Source organism: Staurois parvus, unplaced genomic scaffold (assembly GCF_062004578.1).
Source record: "Staurois parvus isolate SC_StPar_1 unplaced genomic scaffold, SC_StPar_1.0 ptg000438l, whole genome shotgun sequence".
Taxonomy (NCBI): Eukaryota; Metazoa; Chordata; class Amphibia; order Anura; family Ranidae; genus Staurois; species Staurois parvus.
Genome location: NW_028318234.1, coordinates 4,477,916 through 4,497,996, shown reverse-complemented (window position 1 = coordinate 4,497,996; position 20,081 = coordinate 4,477,916). Strand labels below are relative to the sequence as shown.

The 20,081-nt window shown below is 40.2% G+C and overlaps 1 protein-coding gene across 2 annotated transcripts in view; it reads right to left on the bottom strand.

The window, feature by feature from the left end:
• The window catches only part of DAB2 (DAB adaptor protein 2), a 251,154-nt gene that overhangs the window by 92,695 nt on the left and 138,378 nt on the right, over positions 1 to 20,081 (bottom strand). For both annotated transcript variants that reach the window (XM_089687820.1, XM_089687821.1), the window contains exons 7-8: positions 6,334 to 6,360; positions 6,178 to 6,231 (exon numbers count right to left, since the gene is read on the bottom strand). In XM_089687820.1, the coding sequence (XP_089543946.1) occupies positions 6,178 to 6,231; positions 6,334 to 6,360 (81 nt within the window). The remainder of the gene's footprint in view (positions 1 to 6,177; positions 6,232 to 6,333; positions 6,361 to 20,081) is intronic.

Below are 20,081 nucleotides of genomic sequence, written 5' to 3'. Positions count from 1 at the left end.
CCAGTGCATTCTCCATAGGAATACAGGGAAAACTTTCAGACACAAATAGATTGACTGAAATGCCAACCTGTCAAGGTCAGGCCAGGATGAGACAGGATTTCCTCATATCCACAGTTGACCAAACCCCACACAGAACACATATTTTAGGTAGCACATGCACTTAAAAAAAGCCTGTACATTTGCAGTTTTCAAAGGCTTATGCCTTTAGAATTTTCTTTATATTAAGGTTACATAAAGTAGTCCAACCTGTGGATTGGCATTCTTCTAACCCTAAAATGCACCTCCTTTTTTAATTCTTGAGTGTGGAATGGTTAGGTCAGGTATTTATTACTGCTTGTGTCTCCATTGGGAAAATCTGACCTTACTATTTGTTTTGGGGACTGCTGTCATTTGAAGAGATAGTAAAAGCAAAAATTATACGGTTGTCACTAGAACATGATTATGGTGTCAAATAACAGCTGCCATTGGTTAAAATTTCCTCCTTATAGGGAGATTTTCACATAATTTCTGTTACACCATCTTACTCCTTTGTTACCAAGGTAAGTCCTGCTGTTGAGGTTCTCTAGCTTGTCAGGGAAGATTGCCTTTGAGAAGACATTTGAATTTACTGCAAATCAGCACTTGTTTCAGTTATGTCACTATTGCACTGCACACGTTTACACTTACCGACACATAGCTGCAGCCTTAACAAGCTTTGTTTTTGGTCTGACAAGGGAAGGAGAGATTAGAATTTAGTAAAAAGAGGGGGGCAATTGTGTCAAAGAAACATTGAAGTGAACCTGTTAAGTTTAATATAGGTCCTGACATTGCCAATCAGTTTTTAAAGGTGCAGGTTCTTCAGGTGTCATCCTAACATCCTAATCCCAGTTCCAGTACTTCTACACAGGATCTTCAGCTTGTGTAAGGCCCCTTTCACATGGGTGATCCGATCAGGTCCATCTACCTCCAATCCGATCTGGGCCACTCCAAAAAAACGGATGGGGATTCATCCCCCTCCATCTAAGTGGTTGGGATCGGAGAGAAGTCAGGTGCAAATGGACAGTTGGTCTGTTTACACCAGGCCCCCAATAGAACAAAGTGGGTCCTGTCTGTGTCCGTGCTACAGAAACTGAGAGGACATGGGCCGGTCATCCACCCAGCATGGGATCATTTGACAGATTCTCTGCTAAGACAATTGAATTTTTCCTCGCGTGAAAAGGGCCTAACAGCAGTCCGTACAGCAAGAGCTCACAAAGAATTTTCAGAGCTTTCAGACAGCTTTGAAGATGTGGTGTTGATTAAATAAAGGCAAACAGGCTGTAGTTTAAAAAAGAAGTTGTATTATGCAATGGAATTGAGCTTAGTGAATGCTGTGAAAGTTCACTTTCCAAAAATTACCCAATCCCATGAAGAAAAAAAACAGCATTTTTGCTTGTACATGATTGGATGACAGAGCTTTACCACATTTTCTAAGCTTGGGGGCAAATTATTTTGCAAAATGCAACTTCCCTTGCAATGGGAATAACCTCATTTGCTAAGCTTGGGCGGCAATTTCGTCTGCACAATGCAAATTCCCTTGCAAAGCAAACAGCCCATTAGTAAAGCAACCCCTTAAAGTAAACTTTAGCTCCAGTTTGGAGATGTTAAGCACACAGATCTTAATGGGAACATATGCTGTCATTTTATTTTAATGAAGCTTCAATAAGCAATACATTACTTGAACCTTGATTAAATTCTGCTAAAACTGCCAGAGGCTTATTGAAGTAACAGCCATCATTCCAATTTGTATCTGTCTTCAACACCCTAAAACTGAAACCAAAGATTGCTTTACAATATTCGACAAGCCTGCCGAAAGCTTGCTGAAAGCTTTGCAAAAGCTTGCTATACCCACTGCTCCAATACAAACTGAAACCTGTGTGCACAAGGAATTATCAGGGCTGATTTACTAAAACTAGAGAGTGCAAAACCTGGTGCAGTTGTGCATGGTACCCAATCAGCTTCTAACTTCAGCTTGTTCAATTAAGCTTTGGCAAAAAACTGGAAGCTGGTTGCTTTCTATGCAGAGCTGCACCAGATTTTGCACTTTCCAGTTTTAGTAAACCAACCCCACAGAATCGCTGTCCTGCAATAATCATGCAGCCAATAAAGTCTAAAAAGTCTGGAATCCCGTCCCACATTCTTCTTCAATATCAGGAACTCACTGGATAGTTAAGTCAGAAACAAGACGCCAACAAAGGAACATGCACCTTTAAATAAAAGTCAGCTATGACAGCTCCTGTATTGTAGTCCTCACAAATGACCCACAAAATTTTAGATGGAGAATGAAGAGTTTGTTCCTGTAACTGGTCCAATCAACCCCTGGGGTGGTAAAAATTTATACAGAACTTGCAACCCTTCTTGGTCCATCTAAAACAATATTTTAAGGTGGGTTTCTGGAGGAGATAGCCTTTAAAGGGGATATCCATTTTATGAATTTTTGTTTTTAATAAATGCACTGATTTAGGTCCTTCTGGCAAGATACATGGGCCTATTCTTACCCTAAATTCATTTAACTATCCCACTAAAATACACCCATACTGGGCATATTTTATTAAAAAAAAAGTCATTAAACTTTGGTTGGAAACCTCTGAAATAAAAAATAAACAAAGCATATCCCTCTATAATGTGTACTAGCTTCAGTCCAAAGCACTTAGTGTGGTTTCTGTCTGCTCTCTCTTCTCCCTGAATGAGTCATTTCTTACAGGGTATGCCAACACCACAGAATCCCCCCCCCCCCAGTACACAGCAGGTGATTGACATCCTCAGCTGTATATGTTTCCCTATGAACTGTGTCGAGAGGGGTGTGTCTTTTTTTTCTCCAATCAGGTCTCAAGTTACACTTATCTCCCTGCTCTATGTTGTGCAGCGTGTGACATCAGATCCTGCCCTCTGCCTCTTGAAACGCTGTGTATAATATGTGCTTTAGAAGGGTGTAGAGGAGAGAGTGCTGCAGATAAACAGGTACAATTTATGTAGGAGGATTTGTTTAATCTCTGTGTATCACCTGAGGCTAGTCACTTCACTGGGTATATACAGTGTATATATATATATATATGTATTTATATGGACACAAGGAAATAAATATATATATATATATATATATCTTTAAAAGGAATCCCGTTTAATGACACAGGTTCAGAGGTTCAGAAGAGGAAAAGGAAAGCTGTTAGTACAGAGAGAAAGACAAAAGAGACAAGAATCAGTACCAAAGATTTATATCAGGAATGACTCATTATCGGTTATCTCTAGTTCAATCATCATACGTGTATTCTAGCCACCAGTTCTATTCAGATACACTCAGTAAGCTTGCTCTGAGATGTTACATTCAATAGCAGCTTAGCTGAGTGCCAGTAATAGAACAAGACAAGTTTATCTGTGCCTCTTGTGAATTTTGCTTTCATAGAATGTTCACAGGTAGCAAACATTTCATCTTTGGTATCCTTGAAAATTCTGAAAAAAAAAGACTTTCTGAATTCAATAATGTTAATTGAATTTTTCTAAAATTAGGACACATGTACATTATTATTAAGCTTCTAGGATTGTATTCCAGATGTGTAAAGTGGAACCATCGTATGAAGGAGCAATGTAGTTTTACCCTAAATCTTGTAAGAGTCATATGATGGGTCCTCTCACATACTGGTTACAATAATATGGTTTATCAGCCATCAGACAATCTGATCAATCAGCTATGACAACTGCAGAAAAAGTGCAGCTGTTATCTACATCAACCAGTAAGATTTATCTTTTCTCTATCTGCAAAATGAACCGAGAAATCTAATTGGTTGTCATAGACAATTTGCCCTTTGCGCTAGTTCTATTTTCTCCATTATTAATAATTCATACAAATTTCTGGTTTATTTACTGGGGCAGGGGTGCAAAGAGCAACAATGATATGCAAATAAGATTGCAATTCCAATTTTCATGAATTCAAAGCAGTCAGAAATGTAATTATGGATAGGTTGGAATGGCTTATTACATTTCACAGATTGCACATAATAAGGTTAATTTGTATGCAGTCTACAGCTAACAAACTATCAGCAAGACTGAAAATAGGGGTCTAGGGGGGGTCTGCATGTGCACTGAGCATACAAAGCCATTCCAGGGGCTCATAAAATTCAAGGTGCTTGATTATGTATACAGTGTGGGAGATTTACTAAAATTGGAGCACTTGGAATCTGGTGCAGCTGTACATGGTACCCAATCAGCTTCTAACTTCAGCTTGTTCAATTAAGCTTTGACACTGAAACCTGGAAGCTGATTGGTTTCTATGAAACGCTGCATCACATTTTGCACCATGCAGTTTTAGTAAATAACCCTCAGTGACTTCAGATCCTGAAATGACTCACTACTAGTCTATAGCTTTGATATTGGCCTTGCAGACCAAGGAGGTGGGAAGGCATGGGCCCAAATATGACTTCAAAAGCAATACTACATGGTCAAACAATTGTGAACACCTGACCATCATACTTGCTACGCATGCCCTTTCCACCCAATTTACAAAATGCTGGAGTTTTCAGAGATGACTACTCATAATGCTACAGCAAACAAAGAACATTTTAGACAATTGTCTATGTTTGGTCTTGAGGCAAGTTTTGGAAAGGCCCATTTCTGTTCCAACATGACTGTTCACCTAAGCACCAAGCCAGGTCCATAAAGACATGGTTTGAGGAGTTTGGTGTAGATAAACTCAAATAGCCTGCACACACCCTATGCCTCAACTCTACTGAACACCTTTGGTATGAATTGGAGCGTGCATTGTAAGCCAGGTTTTCTCATCCAACATTAGTACCTAACCTGGCAAATGTTTTTTTGATTGAATGGGGACAATCCAAACAGACATGCTCCAAAATCCTGTGGAAAACCTTCCCAGAAAAATGGAGGCTGTCATAGCTGTGGTGGGCAACTCCACATTAATGTCCATGGTTTTGGAATGGCATGTCCAACAAGCAAATACATATATGTGTGATGGCCAGGTGTCTACAAACTGTTAGCAATAAGGTGTCTTGGCATAATAGAGAACCCTAGGTTTTGGAACTTCTAGAGTGAACTACAAGCTGCAAAACAAGTTGTTATCTGGTTTTCAGTCTTCCTGGTAGTTTACCGGCTTTATTCTTAACAAGCAAAGTCTTCAAATACGTGGCTGCGACCACCCCTGTTGGCTAAACGCTGCAATATGCAAAGCAAAAAAATACTCACCTTACCGCTGGGATCCGGTCACAATCTTGTTTCCTGTCACTTGGTTCTACAGAGGGATCTTGGGAAAGCTCTTGATTCCAATTTTTGAGAAAGGATGCTACAGCACTGTATAGGAGTATGTTCTCTTTTGAATTTAGAATCCTCAAATTTTCCATGATCCTACTAGAAGACCCAAGGATCATACTTTACCCAGGCAAGTCCACCAGAAGCTTGAGTAAGGTAAGTATTTTATCCTAAAGTGTTTTATTTCCTTATTGCAGTATTTTGACAGCAGATGGTGGGGGCAGCCACATAAGTGGACCTTGCAGTTTAACCCAATGCCCACTTTAGTACATGGTAATTTTGAAGCCTTCATGAAAGAGCAGTATAAACTGTGGTCTGATGACCATTAGACAAGAAAATATTTGCAGCTCTTCATAAATGTCTTTGAGAAAAGGCCAGGTATATCAATCAACATAGAAATTACATTAGAATGGATCAAGGTCTGAATAGTAAAAAGTGTTTTCAATTATCACTGATGCTACTCAAACATAGCATGAATGGTTGTTAAACTTCCCCGTACACTGTATCTTAGAGTTTATATTTGAAAAGTCCATATTTTCAAGCATATCAAAATAATTGTTTTGCTTGTAGGCCAAAGTTATCTATTACCTTCTGTTCATACATCGCAAACATGTAGATGTTTAAGAGCCTACATCCAGTGTACCAGGTGGTGGTCTTTTTGATAGCTAGGTCTCCCTTTCAACTTGTTCACACTGGCATGCATTAGGCAACATTAGCCCCTGTATGGGGCTCTTGAAGTTTTGGAGGATTTCATTTAATAAATTGCTAGTGAACACTATCATCATTATTTATCTTGATATAAACTCATAGTCAAATTTAAAAAACATAAGTGTTCTTCAATGTATACAGTAGGGTGGCAATTTGTAAGTAAAAAAAAGACAAGAATATATCTTTACTTACTAGTTTGATGTTCTGGACTTCCTCACTAATACTGAGCAGTGCATCACTTCCATTCTAAATATAATAATCATAAAAAAAAATTGTGACAGAATATATTTTGGGCTTTATTATTTCTGTACTTTACAAAAGGTAAGGCAAAAAAGTATGTATGCTTACCTCCACTGGCTGGCTGCTTTCATCATTCTGAAAAATAAAATACATTAAAAATAAAATAAATTAAAATAGTATTTAACTTTGATATACATATACAATTATTACAAATATTATGTATGACCTAAAACATCCACAAAATAATTACATTTTACCATACTTGCAAGGTAACAGCTATACAGGGCTTTAAAGTTGAGCCAAATGCAAATGTTGACATAAACTATGATAAAGAAAACCTTTCATGAAAATGCATGGTCCGCTTAATGTTTAGCTCCCTCTCCCACAAAAAAAAAAAAAAAAAAGAATTAAAAACATTGAAAAAGGCAGTACCATCATTCGGCCTTCTTGTAGAATCTTGGGAATCTAAGGATCCCAAATCACGCAAGAAATTACTTGGCAACTAGGGTTAAAGTAACACTAAAGGTAAATTTAAAAAAAAAATGTATGCTTACCTGCTCTGTGCAGTGGTTTTGCACAAAGCAGCCCCGATACTCCTCTTCTTGGTTCCTCCAGTGGTCCTTCAGGATCCTCCCCCCAAATGATTGCCCCTATAGCAAGTTGTTTGCTATGGGGCACTCATGCTTGCTGGCTTTGAGTGTTCATAGACACAAAGTGCATGGCTCAGCCCTGCCTCTCCTTCACTGGCTGTGATTGACAAATGCCCTTGGCTCCAGCTGCTGTCTCTGATCCAATGAGGAGGGAGAGAGCCACTACTCCCGTGCACTACTGGATGGAGATCAGGCACAGGTACGTATTAGGGGGAGTTGTGGGGGGACCTTCACCCAGAAGGTTTTTAATCTCCATGCATAGAATGCAAGAAGGTGAAGAAACTTCAGCTTCTAGAACCACTTTAGGGTATTTATACAATATATATATTCAGTGTATAGGAATTAATGCTGACAAAGCTTTGTGATCATGCATACGCCATGGTAACAGTCCTATGGTAGCACAGCACAGGTCTTCAGAATTGTATTTTTAGTGCTGTTTTTCAATTCATGGAAAAAGGAGACTTTACTGACTTTCTTGGATTAAGAAGTTTTGTGGATTATAAGGAACATTGTCCAAAACTAAATTACATATGGACAAGGACATAATAAGTACTCGTAAACAGAGTTATAGGCATACTGTGATTGGGAAATGACATAGCATTCACCATATTACCAAAGGCTGGAGACAGGGTTGCATACAGACAAAACTAAAATGATAGGTTAGTAGGAGTCATTAAAGCACACTACCCACAAGTATAACAAACAATACAAACAGAGGGCTTAGCACTGTGCCACTCAGTAGTATATAATAAGGACATTACAGTAATATCGCTATCATCAACAAATTCAGTATTCCTGTACTGTGTGCTCAGTGCTGATACTAGCAGGAAGAAGGAACATATATCTGTCTTTTGTCTCTCCCTGAAAACACCATCATAAAGATAGAGCATAGTTTGCCTCAAGACAAGATTTGCTTTCTAAGTACATTCTTATTTCCATCTACGCTGTCCTCTTGAAAACCTATAGAAGTTTTATGTGTGGCCAGTAGAGGGAAGCAATCCATTCTGCAAGTATTGACTTCAGCACATGAATCCAGCATCAAAATACACTATATTGCCAAAAGTATTGGACCAGCCCTCCAAATCATTGGATACAGGTGTTCCAATCATCTCGATGGCCACAGGTATATAAAATCAAGCATCTAGGCATGCAGACTGCTTCTACAAACATTTGTGACAGAATAGGTCACTCTCAGGAGCTCAGTGAATTCAAGCGTGTTTCCATGATAGGTTGCCACCTGTGCAATAAGTCCATGCGTAAAATTTCCTGCTACCAAATATCCACGGTCAACTGTTAGTGGTATTATAACAAAATGGAAGCAATTAGGAACAACAGCATTCAGCCACGAAGTGGTAGGCCACGTAAAATGACAGAGTGGCGTCAACACATGCTGAAGCACACAGTGCACAGAAGCCACCAACTGTCTGTAGAGTCAGTAGCTAAAGACCTCTAAACTTTGTGTGGCCTTCAGATTAGCACAAAAGTGCATAGAGAGCTTCATGGAATGGGTTTCTATGGCCAAGCAACTGCATCCAAGCCTTACATTACCAAGTGCAATGCAAAGCATCAGATGCAGTGGCGTAAAGCATGTTCTCTAGAGTGACGTATCATGCTTTTCTGTCTGGTAATCTGATGGACATGTCTGAGTTCAGCGGTTGCCACGAGAATGGTACTTGCCTGACTGCATTGTGCCAAGTGTAAAGTTTGGTGGGGGGGGGGGGGATTATGATGTGGGGATGTTTTTCAGTGGTTGGGCTTGGCCTCTTAGTTCCAGTGAAGGGAACTCTTAAGGCGTCAGCATACCAAGACATGTTAGACAATTTCATGCTCCCAACTTTGTGGGAACGGTTTGGGGATAGCCCCTTCCTTTTCCAACATGACTGCACACCGATGCACAAAGCAAGGTCCATAAACACATGGATGAGCAAATTTGGGGTGGAGCAACTTGACTGGCCTGCACAGAGTCCTGACCTCAACCCGATAGAACGCCTTTAGGATGAATTAGAGCGGAGACCAGGCATTCTCGTTCGACATCAGTGCCTGACCTCACAAATGAGCTTCTGGAAGAATGGCCAAACCTTCCCATAGACACACTCCTAAACCTTGTGGACGGCCTTCCCAGAAGAGTTGAAGCTGTTATAGCTGCAAAGGGTGGGCCAACTCAATATTGAACCCTATGGACCAAGACTGGGATCTTGTTAAAGTTCATGTGTCTGTAAAGGTAGGAGACCCAATACTTTTGGCAATATAGTGTATATTAAAGATGAACTCCAGGCAACAGCTAAATACCCGGATAAAATACATATTCAAGAGTTTTTTTTAAACTGTTAAAGGATTTGTATTTCTGACCATTACTGAGAATTCCACAGCCCTGCCACATAGCACACCAAAACATACAACATCAACATATATTGAAGAAATACACTGGGGTGGATTTACTAACGGCAAATAGATTGTGCATTTTGTAAGTGCAGTTGCACTCATTTTCCCTAGAGCTTAGTGAATGTGGTGAAGCTCTGATGATTTCCATCATCCAATCATATGCAAGCTAAAATGTTTTTTTTTTTTTTTCATTTTTCTTGCATCTGAGGCTTTACCCCATTTACATTTACTAAGGAAAATGAGCGCAACTGCACTTGCAAAATGCAGTCTATTTGCCATTAGTAAATCCACCTCAATGGTTTCTTCACCCTAGCTTTCTGAGTGGACACTGAAAGTTCAGCAAATTACTAATATGATTATCCTTGTCAGTATTTTTGCATATAGCCCACTAGATTGACCTCTAGTCTTGCCCCTCCCTGTCCCAATATGAATTCTGCTGTAAAGGGGATTGAAAACGTTAAACTCAGGTACTTACACTTGTTTAAAAAACAACTTATACTTAAAACTACTTATAATGATTTAATAATTGATACAGAACTGCATTAATCTGTGTCTTGTGTCATCTACACCATTCCTTCACTGCTTAGCAGGTTGCTGACTTAGAACAAGGATGCTGATAGGGAGTTCTGACTTCTGATTGCATGCTTGCTCCAAGTCATTGGTAAGTAAGCAGAGGATGCAATTTTCAATTTTACTTGCCACATTTTAACTGGCAGTGTTTCAGTTTACAATCTTTCTCCAGATATGAGACTTGCTGAACTCTGCTTCTGCCCTTGAGTTCAGAAGGGGGTCATCCTAAGTAAACCTGTTATTACAATTCACTCTCAATACATTACAAAACCTTTAACCCTGATAATAGCTGCCATATATAATGTCAATCATTTTAAAATGCGTCTTTAACATCTCAATCTCAAAGTCAAACATTGTTGCATTATACTCATAAAAGGTACCACATATAATGGTGGGGTTGTTGTAGCATGGGATCCTTTGCTCAAGCTACATTATTTCAGTCATCTTTAGTCCAATGCTGATATTTTTGCCCACTGCAAATGATTGTGGTAATTTGTCATTGATAGTAGTGGTAGCCAGTATTGGTTGTGGTACCTCACCACTGCACTGTAATGGTGATTATTGTACTATGTAGTGGTGACTCTCCTTTAGGAACTGAGCTACCCATCTCTCACAGTCATCCCCCAAGGGTCACCTAGCACAGTTTCTTGTGTTATTGTGGCTGTTTTTGAAAATCCCAAAATCTCTGTTGTCTTGATGCTTTCCATATATAGCTTTCTGGCTCTGGTAATTGCCTCTTTTCAGAAACCTGCTCTCAGTAATTTGTTCACATGCCAACAATTGTAGAAATGTTAATGTTGCAAATCTCACTTTATATAGTTGTGTAGTTTATGTAGCTATAAAATATAAGAGTACAAAAATGTATTGTAAACGGCATGACTAGAGACAGCTATCCTGCTGAGCACATATAAACCATGGAAAACCTTGGATCTCCTTTGCAGAGTGGGCATTTGTGCCTGACTTTCAAGTATAGTCCTGGTTGCAAGCTGAAAAGTATCTCTGCCCAGTTAATGTCACCCCTGTCCATGCTAGACTGCCCAGCCATTCTATTACACATGGCAGGGTGCTAGGTGTAACCCTGGACTCTAAACTCTCCTTATGGCCCCACATCCAATCACTGTCCTAAGCTTGTTGCCTTCACCTCCACAACATCTCCAAAATACGCCCCATCCTAACCAATGACACCACAAAGCTTCTAATTCACTCCCTGATCATCTCTCACCTCGACTACTGCAACTTCCTTCTTATTGGATTACCATTACATAGGCTATCCCCCCTTCAGTCCCTCATGAATGTTGCTGCCAGGCTCATCCACCTTACCAGTGTCTAGTACCCCTCTCTTCCAATCCCTCCATTGGCTGCCAGTCACCCAACAAATTAAAATTCTAAAAACTACAAATCGGCCCCCAGCTATATCACTAATCTAGTCTCAAAATACCAACCAAATCATTCTCTATGTTCCTCCCAAGACCTCCTGCGCTCTAGCTCTCTTGTCATCTCCTCTAATGCTGGAATGCCCTACCCCAATCTGCACGACTGTCTTCTACTCTGTCCTCTTTTAGGTGATCCCTCTCTTCAGAGAAGCCTATCCCACCTCCACCTAACAACTGTATTTCCACTTTCTCCATCAGCTCACCCCCAACAGTTATCACCTTTTGTATCACTAGACCCTCCCTTTTAGAGTGTAAGCTCTAAGGAGCAGGGCCCTCTGATTCCTCCTGTATTGAACTGTATTGTAATTGTACTGTCTGCCCTTATGTTTTTAAGCACTATGCAAACTGTTGGCGTCATATAAATCCTGTATTATATTAATACTGAAAATAATATTAGATGTTTACCAGTCCAAAAGTAACACTTGCGGTCAGCAAAATGCCATTTTGAGGGAGCCTCTAAGTCTAGTAAAATAAGCCTACAATGGTAGCTTCAACATGGCCTCAGCTTCCCGCAACGTATTAATATGGATACTTGGGCTACTTAGTGTATCAGTGGGCTTTCACAATCCGGTCACCTTAGTTTATACAAATCTTAGCAATTCATTATCCTTCATTACATTCTATACACCAGAAAAAGGCTGTTGAGACCTCTGGCCCGGCATCAGGTCAGGCACAGTGTAGAGCATGCTGTATAACTTATTTAACTGCTATTGATTTACATGACTGTAAAAGTCAGTGAGCTCTACTCTAGCTATCTACATGTGTTACTGAATCTCTCTGCTTAATTACAGTGAGCAGTTTTACGGTCACTGTAAAAAAAGACTGTCAATAAGATACGGCTGTAATTAAAATGAATGGAGATGTTTCCTACATATATAACGTAAGTTAACAAAAACACATCAAGCTCCACTGATTTTCTTCTCTCAATGTGTTAATTAGCACTTGGGAAGTGTCCCGGCCTTTTTCCTCCAAGCATAACAAATCAGCAGGCTAATAAGCTGAGGAGAAAGCACAGCTCAACATAAATTTCAGTTTGCTTTAAGGATGAGTCTATTTTCCAATACCTAAGGACCGATTGGCCCTCCTTACCCTCCTCATCTAAAGTATACAACATAGATCTCAAATTAGACATTCATTGGCTTCTTAGCCTTGCAGCTCACACAGGGTCGTGTTGTACTCTGCTGAGAGGCGGCTGGTTGCAAAGTATGACGCAAGCATGGCTATTGACCATAGAGCCTTAAGGTGATTCTGACTCCCTGCTCGACCCAGAATATGGTTGAAAAATAACCATACATACCAGGTCTAGTCTGGGCGGTCCTCTTTCTAAGGAGGAAGTGTCCAATGAAATTAGTTAATTTCCTAATGGTTAATCGCCGGGCCCTGATGGGCTTCCCGTAGAATGATATAAACATTATATGGAAGACCTGTCTCTTTGAGGAATGCTTATGCAATAATTCTTTACGACAATCTCTTTACAAAGCTCGAATAGTTTTGCTAGCCTGACAAGGATCCCTTAAAATGTACCTCCTACAGGCCTATTTCTCTTTTAAATATGGATTTAAAAATCCTAACAAAAAATGTGGCTACCAGACTCTCTAAAATATTACATTTATTAGTGTCACCTGATTAGATGGGATTTATGTCACAGTAGGTATCAGATATTAGATTAAGGAGAGCCGTTACTCATGCTGAATTACATCCTGAATGTCAAGACAAACGTGCTCTGGTTTTCCTGGATCTAGAGAAGGCGTTTGACTCCGTTTATTGGGGATATATGAGTGAAGTCCTTGTCCGTATGGGCTTCAACGAGGAATTCCTTAAGTGGATTGGACTGCTTTATTACCGCCCTGTAGCTAATAATAAATTGGGTGGGAGGGTTTCTGAATTTTTTCCTGTGCATTGTGGAACTAGGTAGGGATGTCCTCTATCCCCTGGGCTATTTGCCCTGATGATGGAACCCATTGCCCTGGCATTGTGAACCTCTCCGTTAGTGTGTGGCATCCAGTGGGTAACTTAGTAGAAAAGACGTTCCTGTATGCCAATGATGTAGTACTATTCCTGGATGACCCAGTGATATCTCTACCTACCGCCTTGGATATTTTAGATCACACGGTTTCTTTTTCTGGATTACGCGTAAATTGGCACAAGTCTCAAGTACTTCCCTTGGGTGGGAATGTTTCTCCTCCATCAACTGCTTCTTCTCTTAAATTGGTAACTCAGGTTAAATATCTTGGGTTGCACATTACTAAATCTGTATTGGGCTTCATACGTCTGAATATTACATTGGTTATTGCTCTTTTCGAACAAAGTTAATGCCTGGAGGAATGATAGGAAAAAATTATGTAATTAAAATTAAGTTCCTTCCTCTTCTGCTATATGCTATTCGTAACTCCCGTTTGGATCCTTAAGCCTACATTCCATTCCTTTCACAATTTGATTTCTGGGTTTCTTTGGCAGGGAAATACCCCTAGGCTCAAGCAGGCAGTTTTACAACAACCCTGGAAGGAGGGAGGTATGGTAGTGCCCTAGCTGGGCAACTAGTATTTGCGTATAGATGGCTGACGGGGCCCCTGGATGATGCTGCAGTGGCTCTGGAGGTGGCAGTGGTGGGATGTTATGAGGCCTTGACTCATTTGATCCACAGAGGACTCAAGTCCCCTCATGTAAAAGCTACATCAATGAGATCTGTTTTATGAGCTTGGATAGTGGTACACGGGAGTGATATTGGGGAACCCTTCCCTGTCTCCCCCCATGCTCTGCAACAGAAAAATCCTAACCTCCCTAATTTTTTCACCTATGAAGATCCTATTGTGTCGATGAGATATGGGGTCAAGAAATTAGGTGACATAGTGCGTAATGGGGTTTTGAGGCTGTTTGATGAGTTGAAGTCTCTCCATCAGCTACCCAACTCTCAGTTCTTTAGGTACTTACAGCTATGATATGCATATAAGTCACAGTTTGAGAACATTAATTTTTCCCTTGCCTCTTCTGATCTGGAGCTTATGCTGCAGGATGAGAACTTAACCAAACCACTATCTACTATCTATAAATCCCTTTTCCCCGATAGGGAATAGGTTGCTCACTCCATGTAGGAACTGCTGGGAATCGGTTATCCCTGACTTGATAGTGAAGATTGGGAGGATGTTTGGGAAGCGCCATTCACTAGGTGTATATCTGCTAGAGATCAACTTATTCTATATAAATTTGTCCATCGTATCTATGGCTGGCAAACATTCTTGGAAATAGTTTATCCCTTTGCTGGTGTTGCTCAGCACCAGGGAAAGGTTTTATGCATGTTTTTTAGGCATTGTCTTTTGAGTTTGGTAGATGATCTTGCCCCTACTAAAGCCATCCATATTCTCCTTACCCTTTTATTCTATCATGCAAGGAAACTGATAATATTGACTTGGAAAAAGATGGAAGCTCCATCAGTCTTGACTTGGAAGACTTTGATGAATAAGACACTTCCAATATATAAGGTAACATATGCCAATAGGGAAGTCCCTCACAAATTTGAAATTGTTTGGGGAGGATGGGTGGCATAATTGAACTCGATGTCAGACTGAGCGAACATTCTTTTGGTCATGTATTCCCGAGAGGACGTCGGATGACGAAACTAGTAGGGCGGGGCTTCTTTTGGATGTGACGTCTGGACGCTCCTCATAGACTGTTGGCTGTGATATCGCGGTGAGCGAGGCTCGTCCCTGTTTTCTTGAGGCTGTCATTGCTGGTGTCGGCTAGACACCCTGTTTGTGAGTGCATTTCTGACATTTTAATAAAACATTTTGGTTTTAAACGTACTGCACCATGATTTCCTTTTTTGATTCCCTGAACATGATCTATGGTATGGAGACGTGATGACTACCTGCTGTTAAGGTTATTCCATATTGTGCTGACTGGCTGCTTGCAGTATATTGCTCCCAGTTTGGATTACTTCTGCTGATCATCGCTCCCAGAGCAAACGCTATCTTTGCTGACTTATAATCTGGTCAGCATGGAGCTCTGGTGAGTGTACCCATTTCATTCGGTGGTGGATTTTTTTTGCACGGTGTTTGATTTATACAAGATTTCAGAACTGTTTAATTACTTTGGTATGGTGGATGGACTTTTATATAAAATTTTTTCTATCACGGACATCATTATTTTAAACTAATAATTTTTGTATTTACTTATATTTAGCGCACTCTTTGATTTATTCACATTTTTGGACATCCCATTTCAAAACTAATAATGTAGAAATGACCAGCCTTCAATCTTCTGGGAAGGCTTTTTACAAACTTTTGGAGTGTGTCTGTGGGAATTTGTGCCTATTCAGCCAAAAGAGTGTTTGTGAGTAGACATGTACTCTGGAAATGTTAGTTTTGGATGCATTTGCTCATTGAAGAGTTTAATTTTGTCATATTTGGTATATTGACCCGATTCATTTTCGTAATTCATTTTGTATCTTTGGCATTTGTTTCATATATTCATTGGTCTGGGTGGATTCAAATAATTTTGTAGTTTTTGCTATATATTTGATATATTATCAAATTGGACAGATTCAAATTGGAAGGATTCAATATTTTCGGACACTAGTCCAACCCACCAAGAGAAATGGCATGAGCTGATTGGACAATATCTACTGGTATCATGTGCATTTGAATTATCTAATAGGAATTCGGATGCATTCATTATCCGAATCCAAATTATAGAACAAATTTGAAAATTGAATTAGTTTCCCTATGTGATCATCATGTGATATCATTCAAATGAAACAAATGCATTTGTTATTTATGTTAAAACTGGTTGACATTTGTTGCTATGTCCATTTGGAGATTCGTATACATCCAAATCTCAGAAAAACGAATTAAAACGGTACAAAACGCACATGTCTATTTGTGAGATCAGGTACGGATGTTGGATGAGAAGACCTTGTTCACAATTTGACTTCCAATTCATCCCAAAGGTGTTTATTAGGTTTGAGGTCAGGGCTCTGTGCAGGAAACTTAAGTTCCTCCACCCTAAACTCATCAAACCATATCTTTATGAAGCTGGCTTCATACCCAGGTGCACAGTCATGCCGGAGCAGAAAATGACCTTCCCCAAACTGTTGCCACAAGGTTAGAAGTGCACAATTGCCTAAAATGTCTGTGCATGCTGTAGCATATCCAGTACCCTTCACTGGAAATACCTGAACTCAAAAATTGGGAAGGGGGTCCACATATTTCCGGCCATATAGTATAGGTTGTTCTGGATGAAAATATAAAATCTATGCAGTTGTGATGTATGTTGCAAAAATAGGTTACATATTGAATGGTCTCCCTGCAAAGCAGAAACTAAATACTTGGGAAAAACCCAGGTCCAGATGGCCTCATTAGGACTTGTTTCTTAAAATACGCGTACCTTATTTTACCACCCTTGATGTCTCATCTTAACTCCCTGACTAAGACTGGATGCATCCCGCCTGAAGCCCTATGGGTACATATTACAGTAATCCCCAAAGAGGGAAAGGACCCTGACCTCTCAGAGCTACCGCCTAACTTCTCTACTGAACTTTTAGACATTAAGATTCTGGCCAAGATCTTAACTCAGCTTAAAGAGTTTCTAGGAGAATTAGTCCATAGGGATCAAGTGTGGTTTATCCCAGGCAGAGAGGGTAGGGACAATTCTCAAAGGGTGATTTCCCTACTTCACTGGGTCAAGATTCACTCAGTCCCCTGTCCTGTTCTCTCACCCAATGCAGAAAAAGCCTTTGATAGAACAGATTGACTGTCCAAATCACTGGTGTTAAAGAAGCTCAGGTTGGGAGACAAGATGAGGGCCTGGATTGATGCCTTATATAAAGACCCCACTGCCCAGGTCAAGGTGAACCAAGTTCTTTCACCCTCCTTCACAATCTCAAACAGGACCAGACAGGGGTGCACCTTGTCCCCACTACTCTTTATCCTAGTCATGGAAGCGCTTTTACACAAAACTAAATTGAACCTCAACCTTATGGGACTTAGAGTGAGGTCTACAGAGCACAGGCTTGCGGTGTTTGAGAATTACCGTATGTCCATTTTGTTTATAAGTAATCCTCAGGTATCTCTTCGGAATCTGCTCCAAGAGCTAGAGTGGTTCCAGAGCCCTTCCAACTTTAAGATAAATCTCAGTAAATCTGTGATTATTATTATTATTATTATTATACAGTATTTATAAAGCGCCCTTAATGTGCCTCGGGTGGACAGGCAGGCCATGGAGGCCTCCTTTCTCTTCAAGAGCTGGTATAGCCTCATTAAATACTTCGGTATCAACCCGACTGCTGATGCGCGGGGACAATTTCAGGTGAATTTTCTGCCTTTTTGGCCATGAAGGCAGACCTGATGAACTGGGGTAAAACCCAGTTTACCTGGCTGGGTAAAATAAATATTTTAGAAATGACAGTACTCCCCAAATTGTTGTCCTTTTTCAAAATAAATCCCATTAGAATACCAAAGACATATTTTCAATTTACCTCCTTTGTGTGGAATGGTAAATCTCTGTGGTTATCACATGACCTTATGCGCTATGCAAAAGCCCGAGGTGGGCTGGGTCTTCTCGACCTTTCACTATACTATCAGGCAACTGCCTTGATAAGCATTGGTAATTGGAACCTTCATACCTTGGCTAAATTATGGGTTCCCCTAGAGAAAGCTATGGTTGGGCGCAATCTTGAGCACACACCTTGGCTGCCTGGCATGCACAGGAGATTCTCAGACTTCCTTCCCCTGCTATGTCGGGCTACATTGGCAATTTTGGATGGGTTAAATAAAAAGCATGCCATGGCCAAACCCCACTCGCTGTTGTCTCCATTAGGTGGGTTTCCTTGGTTTCCTCTGGGTGAACATTTAACGTTCCGGGGTGAGGCAAAGGAGATACGCTGCTTTCAATTTAAGCAAGGTTCACGAGTGAAGACCTTGTCCGCTATCCAACAGGAATGGGGTACCACTGCATTAGATGGATGGAAATATGCTTAGCTCCAGTTCTTCTTCCAGAATCTCTCATGCCCTGTCTGCTCTCATGAAAATCTTTCACCCTTTGAGGCCTTATGCCTAGAAGGGGATCAGAACACCCAATTGATATCCAAATTTACAAAATTATTATTAGACCTGGCCACTCATATGGTGCCTTATTATATTAGGACTGGGAGAAGAAGCTGGGCTGGGATTTACCCAGGAGTATTATAGATAAAATTACGCTATTAGCCTACACCTTCTCAGTTAGTACTAAAAGTCCAGAGTCCAGCTTTAAATGTTTGCCATGCTGGTATAGGGTTCCAGCTTAATTGTCCCGTATATACTCTAGTGTGAAGGCTTCATGTTGGAGGGGTTGTGGAAAAACAGGCATGTTCCTGCATATTTGGTGGGAATGCCCCCTGATTAGATCATTGTGGGCGGATAATATGGCATCTGACTGCTAAGGCCACCCAATGTCAGCTTGCAGATTGACCCCTTACGGTACTTTTTCATGATACGCCTTCCTCCATCAGTGCTTATAAACGTTGGTAATACCCCATCGTCTGAATGCAGGCAAAAGTCTTATACCACTGCATTGGAATTTAGCGGTTGTTCCCACTAAAATGATTATTGAGAGTGCAAGAGATACAGGATGCAAAAGAAAGGCAACATCGCTGCACTGATATCAACCAATGCTATCATGCCACATGGGCTTTGTGGATTGATTTTAGCACATCTGATGTATACAAAAATGCTTTACAATGAACTATTTTCCTGTGAAATGTTTTTATATGCTTTGCTCACTAAACTTTCTCAAGTTCTCTGGAGATTTGGGTTGGGCAATAGGACATAGCTGTTGGTAGCCTTGATTGATTTGTAAGCTTATGTTTTTTACCATGTTTTCTTTTTTCCTTTTCCCTCCTTTCTAGTTGAGATAACATGCCTCCTGTATTCTGTTGGATTAATGGGGTGATGTGGGGCTGGACCCCAGTGGGGTACTTGGGAGGGGTGACGGCTAGTTGCTTTTATATATTAGTGTTGAATAACTGTTGCCTACCCCTGCTGAGAAGGTCACAATGCCCTTACTTTGTATCCATATTTCTGGAAGCACAGTGTTACAATGTATCCTTGTATTTTCATATTACGTGCCTTTTTTTATCTTCTTGGCTATATGCAAAATGAAAATAAAGATTTAAAAAAAAAAAAAACTAAATACCTACCTCTCCCACTGCCTGCATGGTGAACAAGGCTCCATTGAAGAGAGAAAAAGAGAAGTCATGTATGCTGTGCATACTCGCACAGTATGGCAAATGCTCCTGAGGACCTGTGGCAGTTAATTTCCATTTTAAATGCAAACCTCAGAGAATATAATTAATGTAGTTACAGACCATTTCCAATGATTCTCCCCTATACGGACACCTTGGTAGCTTTTTTTTTTTGGTTTTCTGCTCCTTTAACAACAGAGTTTTGTACTAAAAAATATCAGCAAAATAAATCCTCTGATGATTATCTCATGCGTTTTCTACTTTGAATTATTCAAAGCTGTTAACTTTTCTAGCTGAATTATTGATAAGCTTGTTCCCTCTTTAAAAGATGTGACATCCACATTGGCAAATTCTCAGTTCTCTAGAAACTTTGAATCATAAGCTCTTCAAGTCAAACTTTGGACAGATATAAAAAAAAACACCATTTAATCCAGTCTTGTATTCATTAAAAAATCATTAAAAAATATTTTGTTTAGAAGTTCATATACTTGTATGTGCAAAAGTACCTGGGGGAGGGGGAATCATCACAGTCCTTAAAGTGTGAACAGGATGGCAGAGTGATTGGCTCATCAGTGTGCTGCTGCTCCTTTGATGTCCAATCAC